The sequence below is a fragment of the Puma concolor genome, chromosome A2, assembly GCF_028749965.1.
Source record: "Puma concolor isolate L17-30 chromosome A2, mPumCon1.1.hap2, whole genome shotgun sequence".
In the NCBI taxonomy this organism is placed as follows: domain Eukaryota; kingdom Metazoa; phylum Chordata; class Mammalia; order Carnivora; family Felidae; genus Puma; species Puma concolor.
The window spans coordinates 164,393,054-164,404,640 of NC_141668.1; the positions used below are offsets into that span (position 1 = coordinate 164,393,054).

General features: G+C 56.2%; 1 protein-coding gene across 4 annotated transcripts in view; it reads left to right on the forward strand.

Annotated features, from left to right (window-relative positions):
* The window catches only part of DNMT1 (DNA methyltransferase 1), a 46,709-nt gene extending 39,946 nt beyond the window's left edge, over positions 1-6,763 (forward strand). For all 4 annotated transcript variants that reach the window (XM_086699137.1, XM_086699138.1, XM_086699139.1 and 1 more), the window contains 11 exons: positions 42-126; positions 301-429; positions 576-858; positions 1,170-1,311; positions 2,488-2,654; positions 3,067-3,244; positions 3,946-4,141; positions 4,482-4,648; positions 4,916-5,032; positions 5,835-5,925; positions 6,406-6,763. In XM_086699137.1, the coding sequence (XP_086555263.1) occupies positions 42-126; positions 301-429; positions 576-858; positions 1,170-1,311; positions 2,488-2,654; positions 3,067-3,244; positions 3,946-4,141; positions 4,482-4,648; positions 4,916-5,032; positions 5,835-5,925; positions 6,406-6,440 (1,590 nt within the window). In that variant the 3' untranslated portion in view covers positions 6,441-6,763. The remainder of the gene's footprint in view (positions 1-41; positions 127-300; positions 430-575; positions 859-1,169; positions 1,312-2,487; positions 2,655-3,066; positions 3,245-3,945; positions 4,142-4,481; positions 4,649-4,915; positions 5,033-5,834; positions 5,926-6,405) is intronic.
* Positions 6,764-11,587: the final 4,824 nt, after the last annotated feature.

The following is an 11,587-nucleotide window of genomic DNA, read 5'->3' on the forward strand; positions in this document are numbered from 1 at the left end:
TGTGTTTCTCTCCCAGACTATTGTCGTTCTTTCCTTCTCAGGCCTATAATGCCAAGAACAAAAGCTTTGAAGATCCTCCTAACCATGCCCGTAGCCCTGGAAATAAAGGGAAGGGGAAGGGGAAAGGTAAGTGGTTATCCACAGGGTTCTTTTCAAGTCTGCCTTACGTAATTCAGGCTACAGATGAGTCATTTGGTATGAAAATGCCTCTGATGTTACCTCATTCTTTGCTGTTAATTCAGAATGAGCGTTTAGGGACAGCAGGTTAGGGCTCAGACTTGACTTTTGGCCTGTCTCCAGGGAAGGGCAAGGCAAAGTCTCAAACGTGCGAGCCAAGTGAACCAGAGACCGAAATTCAGCTGCCCAAGCTGCGGACCCTGGACGTGTTTTCTGGCTGTGGAGGGTTGTCGGAAGGATTCCACCAAGCAGGTAAATGCCATGGGGTTTTCTCTGCAGAGCTAGTAAAACCGGATCAGTCAGGTTCTACCTGGAAGGCCTTCCTGGCTCTGGTCCCGGTTCTGCCTTGAGCGTAATTCGAGGGTTTCTTAGCACGTATCTGTCCTCGTATCTACCAGGCATCTCGGAAACGCTGTGGGCCATTGAGATGTGGGACCCTGCGGCCCAGGCGTTCCGGCTGAACAATCCCGGGTCCACGGTGTTCACGGAGGACTGCAACGTGCTGCTGAAGCTGGTCATGGCCGGGGAGGCCACCAACTCCCGTGGTCAGAAGCTGCCTCAGAAGGGAGATGTGGAGATGCTGTGCGGTGGGCCGCCTTGCCAGGGGTTTAGCGGCATGAACCGCTTCAACTCTCGCACCTACTCCAAGTTCAAGAACTCCTTGGTGGTTTCCTTTCTCAGGTAAACAGAGTAGCAGCCCCTGTGCTCAGGACTGCCTGGCGGTGATTAGACTGCCGGCCCTGGGGTGTTCCGGGGTAGCAGCAGCTGGCTTAGCCGCTGTACCTGCTGAAGGCCACGTGTGGAGGGGAGGCGCCCGGCCTTTGCTTCCAGGGCATTCGCAGCTGGCTTCTTGCCAGGGAGACGGAGAGTCAGCAGGTGCAGCTTCCCAGCAAGCAGATATCAAGGATTTGGGTGTAGCTTCGGGTAGAGTAGGTCTTTCTCTTCACTTGGTGCGTGCGGATGACCCTCGTAGTCTCTCCCGCCTCCCACAGCTACTGTGACTACTACCGGCCCCGCTACTTCCTCTTGGAGAACGTCCGGAATTTCGTTTCCTTCAAACGCTCCATGGTCCTGAAGCTCACTCTCCGCTGCCTTGTCCGTATGGGCTATCAGTGCACCTTCGGCGTGTTGCAGGTAGGCTCTCTTGGGGAAGGGGGCAAAGGTGGGCTGACAGGTGTGGACAGGAGGGGGGCTCGGTGGTCCCTGCACCGCAGCAGATGGTCTCTACCTGAAGGTAGAGTTGAAAAGGACGGGCGTGCAGTGCCGTGAGCTGTGGGGGTGCCGGTGCGGGTGGGGGGAGACGGCAGGTGGGCCCGCACGCCCCGCCGTGAAGCTCGCGGCGTCTGGGTCTGGGGAGCACAGAACTCGTGTGCCAGTAAGGCCACCTGCCTCTTCTCAAGAGTCACATCCTCGTGCCTGAGGAGGGGCCGTGTGTTTCCGGCCCCTTCCTCTTGAGAGGCCAGGGTGGTGGCCAGCTGTGGAACTCTAGTAGCAATTTGATCCCTGCGGTGGGGGGCGGGTGAAGCAAGAATGGCAGAAGGATGCACAGACTAAACCGTCGCGGGTTAACGGTTCTCTCCTGGGTGAATGTACACGTGTACAAACCTCAGGAGGAGGTGGGAGACCGCCCTCCAGGAGCTACTGGGAGCTTTGTCTGCAAGGACGGAGATCTGGGGTGACCAGAGGGCACTAGGCTTGACCTGAAAAGCAGCTACCGTGTACATGCCTGTTCAGTAATTAACAGCATAACTAGCTCTGAGACGACGCTCTGACACGAAGCCTGGCTGGAAGGCAGTGAGGGAGCGTCTGCCCCCTACCCGGTCCAGCCTCCCTGGGTCTGGGGCTCACCAGCCGAACCTTGTTGGCAGCTCTTGTGACCGCCTACTGCTAGGTAGGCGGCAGGGCTCCGTGGCCTCTCTGCTCCCTCTTGTCTCCCGAGTGCTGAGACCACAGGGTCCTTCGCAGGGCTCTGGAAAGAGCCGGCTGGAATTGCCAGCAGGGCTTACGCCATCTTCTCCAGAGGCTTGTGGCCCTCACGTGGGATCTTTTGTCCCTCTTACTCGTTAAGAGTAATCCTGCCGAGGGGCGTCTGGGTGGCTCAGTTGGTTGAGCGTCCAGCGTCGGCTCAGGTCACGGTCTCACAGTTCATGAGTTCAAACCCCGTGTCGGGCTCTCTGCTGTCAGCCTGGAGCCTGCTTCGGGTCCACGTCCCCCTCTCTCTCTGCCCCTCCCCCCAAAAAATCAACATTAAAAAATAAATCTGCAGACTTAACTAGGGGCTTGACTGTGCGTGTCTGGCCCTTTCCACAGGCTGGTCAGTATGGCGTGGCCCAGACCCGGAGGCGGGCCATCATCCTGGCTGCAGCCCCCGGAGAGAAGCTTCCCCTGTTCCCAGAGCCACTGCACGTGTTCGCGCCCCGGGCCTGCCAGCTGAGCGTCGTGGTGGACGATAAGAAGTTTGTCAGCAACATAACCAGGTAGGAGCCCCGCCCGCCCCGCCCGCCCCGTCGTGTCACGGTGCTTGTTACCCGGGAGGCGTGTTGGTGGCGGGTCTGTCGGGAGACCTGAACGGCGGAGAACGTGTTGGCGCGGACGGCGCAGCGCTCGGCCTGCCACACGAGTGCTTCTGACCTCTGAGTGAGCCGCACGCAGGCCGTGACTGGACCTGGCTGTAGTCGAGAGCAGGGCCCACACCTCCGGGCCATCCCTGCATAGACCGGCTCTGAGAAGAGCGCCGCCCATGTGGCCTCGGGTGGCCCTTTGACCTGGGAGCTAGGTTGCCCCCCCTGGAGAGGGCGGCATCGGCCGTCGGGACGTGGCACCTGTAATGTGCGGGACAGCAGCCTCCTGGGTCCCCAGAGGTGTCAGCTGCGTGCTGTGCTCTCGCAGGTTGAGCTCAGGCCCGTTCCGAACCATCACCGTGCGGGACACGATGTCCGACCTCCCCGAGGTCCGGAACGGAGCTTCGGCGCTGGAGATCTTGTACAACGGGGAGCCTCAGTCCTGGTTCCAGAGGCAGCTCCGGGGCTCACAGTACCAGCCCATCCTCAGGGACCACATCTGTAAGGTAATGGCGCCCTGCCGGCAGCGCCGGTGTGGTCGGGCCGGCGGCCTCGTGAGCAAGAACGTGTGGTTGGAGCCCAGCCAGAGCTGGGGGTGGGAAGCGGGACCTGATCCAGGCCCCGTCCAGCTCCTACTCTGCTCGTGGCCCTGAGCCCAGACCTCCTCCTCCTCCTCCTGCTTCTCTTCTTGCCACCGCTGTCTGTGTGCACACCACCACCCCCCCCCCCCGCCCCCGCAGCAGCCGCAGCAGCACAGTCACGAGGAGCGTCCACTCCTCCCGGAATCGGTGTCTGGTCCCCGCTGCCTCTGACTCCCCTCGTCTTTTGCCAACCCTGCTCTCTGTGTGTTCTCCCAGATACGCCAAACCCGCTCTTCCCCATCCGGTTCTCCTCTCATCCTGCGGGGCTCAGCCCACACGTCTCCCCCTCCTCTGAGAAGCCCTATCGGCTTGCCCCAAGCTGTCCTCTCACCCATTTCCCCCCATTCTCTGCCACGTCCGTGCTTGGTTATCTTCAAGGCACGTGCAGTCTGCAGGTCGTCGGGTTGGGCTGCTCTTGGTCTCCCCCGATGGGATACGAGCCCCTCCTTGGTGATTCCTGGTCACCGTGCTGTTTCCGGTTCCTGGGATGGTGGCGCCCAGCCTACCGTGGGTGCTTAGACACTCCATGAATGATGTGACGGCCGGGGCCTGCTGTGACTTTTCAGGACATGAGCGCGCTGGTGGCCGCCCGCATGCGGCACATCCCTCTGGCCCCGGGCTCAGACTGGCGCGACCTGCCGAACATCGAGGTGCGGCTGTCCGATGGCACCATGGCCAGGAAGCTGCGATACACGTACCACGACAAGAAGAACGGCTGCAGCAGCACTGGGGCCCTCCGCGGGGTCTGCTCCTGTGTGGAAGGTGGGGGCCCTGCTGTGCCACGGCCGGGGGTGGGGGTGCTTCCCGGCCCCAGCCCCCTGGATCCTGATCCCCCGCAGCCCCCCCAGCCCCAGCCCCCTGGATCCTGATCCCCTGCAGCGGTCCAGGGGGCTTGGAGGGAGCACTGTTGCCTGGGGTCTCCTAGCAGGAGGTACTGGGGGCTGCCACTCACTGACCTGAGGACCTGGGCTGGGCGCGGACGTCCTGGCTTTAAATAGCTGCTGAGAGCATTTAAGTGATAAGAGCTTTGGGGACAGGGATTGTCGGCTGCTCGGTTCCTCCCGTTCTGTAACCACAGTCTCATGGCAGCCCTCTCTTCCAGCGGGCAAAGCCTGTGACTCTGCGGCTAGACAGTTCAACACCCTCATCCCCTGGTGCCTGCCCCACACCGGGAACAGGCACAACCACTGGGCCGGCCTCTACGGACGGCTCGAGTGGGATGGCTTCTTCAGCACGACCGTCACCAACCCCGAGCCCATGGGCAAGCAGGTGGGTCTGCGGGCCGCGGTGATGCCAGGGAGGGGACGGTGCCAGGGAGGGGACGGAGGCAGGGGCTCATAGTGGGGGTGGCCCCTGGGGAGCCTGCACTCCTCACCCCCACCTCCCCCCGCCCCCCAGCCTCTGCCGATGGAGACCGGCTCGGCCATTGAGGCCTGAGGCTGCAGTGCTTCTCCATGGTTCAGTTTCCCTCCTCCTGCCCCGAATGGCGGGCGGGCCCAGTCCCATTCCCCTTCCCACCTCCCCTCTCCCTTCCAGGGCCGCGTTCTCCACCCTGAGCAGCACCGCGTCGTGAGCGTGCGGGAGTGCGCCCGCTCCCAGGGCTTCCCGGACACCTACCGGCTGTTCGGCAACATCCTGGACAAGCACCGGCAGGTCAGCCGAGGGGAGCAGGGCCGGCTCTTCCTCTGTCCCTGTGTGAGGCGCCACTGAGCCCCTCCTCAAAGCGGCCCCGACGGGAGAGAGGCCCCTCTGTCTGACCCAGGGTGCAGGTGTTCCGGGGGAAAGCAGGGCTCACGGGGTCACTTCTGAGGGGACACGGAGCCCCCGGAGTTTATTGGCCGATTGGCCTCGGTATTGCCAGGAAGGGGACGCCCGGAAGGAGAGAGCCTGTCACTGGGACCCAGAGTGCTCGCGGGTCAGGCTGTGGTTAATTAAGCACATTGGTTGTCACTTCACAGCTCTGAGGCAGGTTTAGCCCAAAGGAAAGTTCCAGGGCACTGAACTTGAGTGAAGGAGCAGACAAAATGGGCTCAGGGTGGGAACGAACCCACAGTTCCTCACTGATACTCAGGGTGTTAAGTTTACTATTTCTTAATTACACGTATTTCCATCTAAGGAATGCCTGTTCATGGCTTACAAAGCAACAGTACCCCGGGGGTTCTAGCAACACCCCCCCCCCTTCCTGTTCTCTGGAAAGAATCCCTCTTGGCTGAAAGTGAAGCATGGTGACCTCTATGTCGATCTGAGTTTTCTAAAGCCCGCTAAAGGTCCCTTTTCTGTGGGTGGGCCTGGACACGGGGTTCAGGGTGGGGAGGTAGGCCGGTTGGAGGGTCCCTGAGCCGTCATGGTGGAACCGGCTCCGGAGGCCACGTGAACGGGGCTCACGTCATTGAGAAAAGGCTGCCACTGACCCCGGCCGTGCCAAGCCACGCACCGCCCTCCTTCCCTCCTTCAGGTGGGGAACGCTGTGCCGCCGCCTCTGGCCAAAGCCATTGGCTTGGAGATCAAGCGCTGTATGTTGGCCAAAGCTCGAGAGAGTGCCTCAGGTACGGTGGGAGCCGCTGGCGTGCAGGTCGGGGCCCGGGGCCCTTTCCTCAGGCTGCGCGGCCTGGCTCAGATGCCAACCCAGGCTGGGAACGTAGGGAACCCCTGGGAGCAGGGCGCGGTCTCCCTCTGTTCCCTCAGAGCTGTTGCACGTCTCACTTGGAGGGCCATTAACGTCGACACCTGGCTGCTAACCTAGTTCTCGATTTTTCTCTCTTTTTTAAGTATGTTTCTTTTGCGAGAGACAGGGAGGGGGGAGGGGGAGAGAGAATTGTAAGCAGGGCCTGCGCTGTCAGCACAGAGCCCGACATGGGCTCGAACCCACGAACCGTGAGACCGTGACCGGAGCCGAAATCAAGAGTTGGATGCTTAATCGACTGAGCCACCCAGGGGCCCCTAGTTCTGTTCGTTACACTTGCCTGTTGCGTCGTGCAGGGTCGTGCTTGTTCTCTGCGATGACTCTACCTTTTATTTCTCTTTAGTGAAAATCAAGGAGGAGGAAGCTACCAAGGATTAGTTTTGCCCTCCCGTCACCCTTGTTTCTGGCACCAGGGATCCCCAACATGCACTGATGTTGTATTTTTAACATGTCAAAATCTGTCAGTTCAAATGTGTTGTACACGGTGTTTGTGGCCTTGGCTGACATGAAGCTGTTCTGTGAGGTTTGCTTATCAACTAATGACTTAGTGATCAAACTGTGCCGTACTTTGTGCATTCTGGATTTTAAAAGTTTTTTATTATGCGTTATATCAAATCTACCACCGTATGAGTGGGAATTAAGACTTTATGTAGTTTTTATATGTTGTAATATTTCTTCAAATAAATCTCTCCTATAAATCACCCTGGCTGGTGACTTGTAATTTACGAAGGACTTCTGGCTGACTCTTGGCTGAGCCCGGATGAGAATGGGCTCTCAGAGCTGCAGGTGATCCCATAGACGTGTTTGTCCGAAGTTAGATCATTCCGCATGTGCTATGCCTGTGTTTGGGGCTGAGGGTTAACTTGTTTCAGTTCTGGCTGAGACCCAAGTGAATGTCGCTTAGTGTGGCTTCCAGGAGAGCCTTTTAAAGGAACAGTCTTAGTTGGCCTTCCCCATTGTAGCCCTTCTGTGCTCTAGAATGGACTGTGATGCCTGGTGGTGCAGCAGCCATCTGTGACCATGAGCGTGGAAGCCCGTGTAGTGGGTGAGGGGGGAAGAAGAGAGGAGTCCCTCGGAGCCCTGGCCTGGTCCCCCCAGACAGACCCTTTATTTAAGAGTCTGTTAGGTAGGCTTTTTCCATCCTTTCAGCCTAATTCAATCCTACTGAATTCTAAATTTGTGTGTAATGTTTATTTATTTTAGAGGCAGAGAAAGCACAAGCGGGGGAGGGGCAGAGAGAGCCGGAGACAGAATCCGAATCAGGCTGCAGGCTCTGAGCTGTCAGCACAGAGGCCGACGTGGAGCTTGAACCCATGAACCAAGAGATCATGACCTGAGCCAAAGTCGGAAGCTCAACCGACTGAGCCATCCAGGCGCTCCGCCCCCCCCCCCCCCTTTTTATTTTCTTCAATCCTACTAAATTCTAAAACCATCAAACCTCTTTGGTTTGTCTCTGGGAAAGGACTTCCTGTAAAATGCCAACAAAGCAGAAGCAGACAAAGAAGTGTCAGTCACCAGCACACACGACTGGGTCAGACTTTGGACTTGGCACATGTAAAAGCCTAGTGGGTACTCTTACAGCGGCTGCCTGAGGTGTACAGACTTCTGGGGAAAACTTCTCTTAAGGACAAGCCTGCCTTTCGAAGTATAGGGTCAGCCCTGATTACTCAGATATTCTTTTATGTCCCTCAACGTTTCAAAATTTCAAAGTCTTCATCTAGATACTGCCTTTTTTTTGGGGTGGGGGGAAGCGAGAGCACACGGGTGGTCGGGAGGGAGAGAGAATCGTAAGCTGGCTCCCCACGCCCAGCGCCGAGGTGGACACAGGGCTCCATCCCACAACCCTGGGAAGGTGACCTGAGCCGAAATCGAGAGTCAGGGGCTCAACTGACTGAGCCACCCAGTCACTCCTAGGTACTGCATATTTCTTTAAAAAAATTTTTTTTGTAATGTTAATTTATTTTTGAGACGGAGAGAGACAGAGCATGAGCAGGGGAGGGGCAGAGAGAGAGGGAGACACAGACTCCAAAGCAGGCTCCAGGCTCTGAGCCATCAGCACAGAGCCCAGTGCAGGGGTCGAACTCACAAGCCGTGAGATCATGACCTGAGCTGAAGTCGGAGGCTCAACCGACTGAACCACCCAGGCATCCCATGTACTACAGATTTCTTAACTGGATTCCTAGGTATTTAATCCTTTCATTCCTACCGTAAATGGGATTTCCTTTTTGTTTTCTGGTGGGAGGCAGGGAAGAGGCTCCTTTCTTTTTTCTTTTTTTTAATTTTTTTTTTTTTTCTCAACGTTTATTTATTTTTTTGGGGACAGAGAGAGACAGAGCATGAACGGGGGAGGGGCAGAGAGAGAGGGAGACACAGAATCGGAAACAGGCTCCAGGCTCTGAGCCATCAGCCCAGAGCCCGACGCGGGGCTCGAACTCACGGACCGCGAGATCGTGACCTGGCTGAAGTCGGACGCTTAACCGACTGCGCCACCCAGGCGTCCCGAGGCTCCTTTCTTAAGCAGTGGTTCTTTGCTTCTACAGAAAGATTGACTCGTATTGATTATTGACTTTGTGTACTAGGTGGTTGTTTTGTTTCGTTTTACCTAGCCAACCTGAATTCCCTTATTTTCGTGATTTTTGTTTCCAGTTGGGAGTCTATGTTTCGGGTATGCAACACGCTAACCAAGAACTTGAGGATTCACTTTAGCGTAAGTGGTAGAAGCTGTTTTCCGCTGTGGCTCAGCCATTAGGTCTCAGCTGGGCAGCGGGCTGTCCCTCGAGGGGTGGCCCAGGTGAGTGACTGCCTTTTGAGGCACACCTGCCTCCGTGTACCCCGAGAGCACTCGCCTGAGCCGGGCTGTGGACCAAGGGGGCGCTGCTGTGCTGGTGTGGGGCAGAGGGAGGGGACGTGGCTTCCAGCAGCTTCCACTGCCCTGCCTGCCTGGCAGAGAATGTTCTTCCTTCTGTCAGAGTTTAGTTCAGCCTTTTCGTGGGAAGGAGACCCTAGTGGAATTGGGGACGTGACAAGAATGGCGATTGTAGTAGATTGCGGTACATTTGATCAATGAAATCCCCTGGTGGCTCAAAGCCTCGTGACCATTTGAGGTGACTTATTAAACGCGATGGCTGCACTTCGAGGTCATTCAGAGGGGGAACTCAGGCCTTCCTTGTGGCACGAACGGTATTTAGTACGCAGGTGGTGCCCACCGGTGAGGAGAAAGCTCTGTCTGCAATAGAATGGCAGTTGATAGATGCAGGCGAGAGAATGGATTTCGATGATCCTTTTGTGGCCTCTGATCTAATGGACTCCGTCAAGAATCATGGCTGGGCTTGGGGGTCTTCTTCCTGTGACTGAACCTTGCTTTCTTCCCCTCTGGATTTCATTAAGGTGTGTAGATCTTATAAGCGCAGCTGAATTATTATTATTTTTTTTAACGTTTATTTATTATTTTTGAGACAGCGACAGAGCATGAGCAGGGGAGGGGCAGAGAGAGAGAGAGGGAGACACAGAATCCGAAGCCGGCTCCAGGCTCCGAGCCGTCAGCACGGAGCCCGACGCGGGGCTCGAACCCGCGAACAGCGAGATCATGACCTGAGCCGAAGTCGGGTGCTTCACCGGCTGAGCCACCCAGGCGCCCCCTCAGCTGAATTACTTTTTACGCGCGTGCCTGCCCGTGTCCTCACCCCTGCTCAGGTGGACGTGTTAGAAACTCTCATCACCCTGGGACCCTCAGAGAGCCTCTCAGTTCTGACTTCAGGTAGTGGTTTGAGGATTTCACACAAGTGCTATCGTGTGGGGCCACTTCCTTTGTGTCTCTGATGCGGATTCACGTCACCGTGGGTATTAGTTTGCTCCTTTATGGCTACATTGTGCCCGCTGTAGAGAAGCACACAGTTACCTCTGGCTTCCCATTCATCTGCCGATGGACTTTTGACTTGTATTATGGGCTCCATCGTGTGCCCCCAAAACTCGTGTTTCAGCCCTGACCCCTAGGACCTCAGAATGTGAGTGTCTTTGGAGATGAGGCCTTTACAGAAATAATGGAGTTAAAATGAGGTCATTAAGGTGGACCCTACTCCAATATAAGGACCACGTGATGACACAGGGAGAAGATGGCCGTCCCCGAGCCAAGGAGAGAGGCTTCGGGAGGAACCAGCCTGCCCGATGCCTTGAGCTTGGACTTCCAGCCTGCAGGAATGTCCTTGACCCCCAGCCTGTGGTGCTCCTGTGGTGGTAGCCCTAGCCCACTAAGCCAAGCGGTGCTTGGCCATTGTGAATAAAGTGGCTTTTACCATTGTGAATAAAGTGGCTACGGACGTTCGTGTGCACATCCTAACACGCGGGTCCTCGTGGATGTGCGTTTGTTTCTTATGGAAAATACCAAGAAGTGGAATTCGGTCTACACGGGGAGATCTAGCGAATCGCCCCGAAGCTGCCGCGGAATCCCCGGAGGATGCGTTCCGTGTGTGCGTGTCCCCACTCCCCTCCTCGTGCGCTTCGCACAGCTGGTTTGCTGCTGTCCTGTGGAGATTCTGGGCGCGGGAAGCATGTTGGTGCTACGAGGGAGGGCTGGAGGAGAGGGACTGGGGGGCTTTTTTTGTTATCCATCCACCCTCGGACTCCAGCTTCTCCCTACGTCCCTGTGCTCCCTTGGGGCCTCTTGTTTTTCCTTGGGAGATACCTGACTTTTTGTAAAAGTGATACATGATGTTTGAGAAAAAGCATTTCGCTTATTTAAAAAAAATATTTTTTCGGTGTTTATTTTTGAGAGAGAGACAGAGTGAGCGGGGGAGGGACAGAGAGAGAGGGAGCCACAGAATCCGAAGCAGGCTCCGGGCTCTGAGCTGTCAGCACAGAGCCTGATGTGGGGCTTAACTCGTGGACCGTGAGATCGTGACCTGAGCCGAAGTCGGACGCTTAACCGACTGAGCCACCCAGGCGCCCCAAGAACTATTCCGGGGCGCCTGTGCGGCTCAGTCGATTAAGTGTCCGACTCTTGATTTCAGCTCAGGTCATGCTCTCATTGTCGCGGAATTGAGTCCCATGTCTGGCTCTGTGCTGGGCATAGAGCCTTCCTAAATTTCTCTTTCCCTCTCCCTCTGTCCCTCCCGTGCTCATGCTCTCTCTCAAAAACAAAACAAAAAAAACCCAAAAAAGCATAAAGTGTGTAATTTTATGTGTATGCCTTTATTTAAACCAAAATAATGTATACACATGGTAAAAAATGTTAACTATAGGAGAAAAGTCCAAACAAAAACAAGCTTTCCTCCCCTGATGCCTTCCTCTTGAAGCATCCCTCAGACACAGTTTGATATTTCTTTTCGGAAAATAGTTTGCATGTGTCTACCTATATGTGCTACTAAACATTCACACGAATGGGTCCCTATATCATCTGCCATTTTACATCTTGCTCCCTCCTCGTGTCTTGGAGATTTTTTTTTTTAAGCCACAAATCGGGAGTGCCTGGCTGCCTCGGTCAGTAGAGCATGCGGCTCTTGGTCTCAGGGTCATGAGTTCGAGCCCCA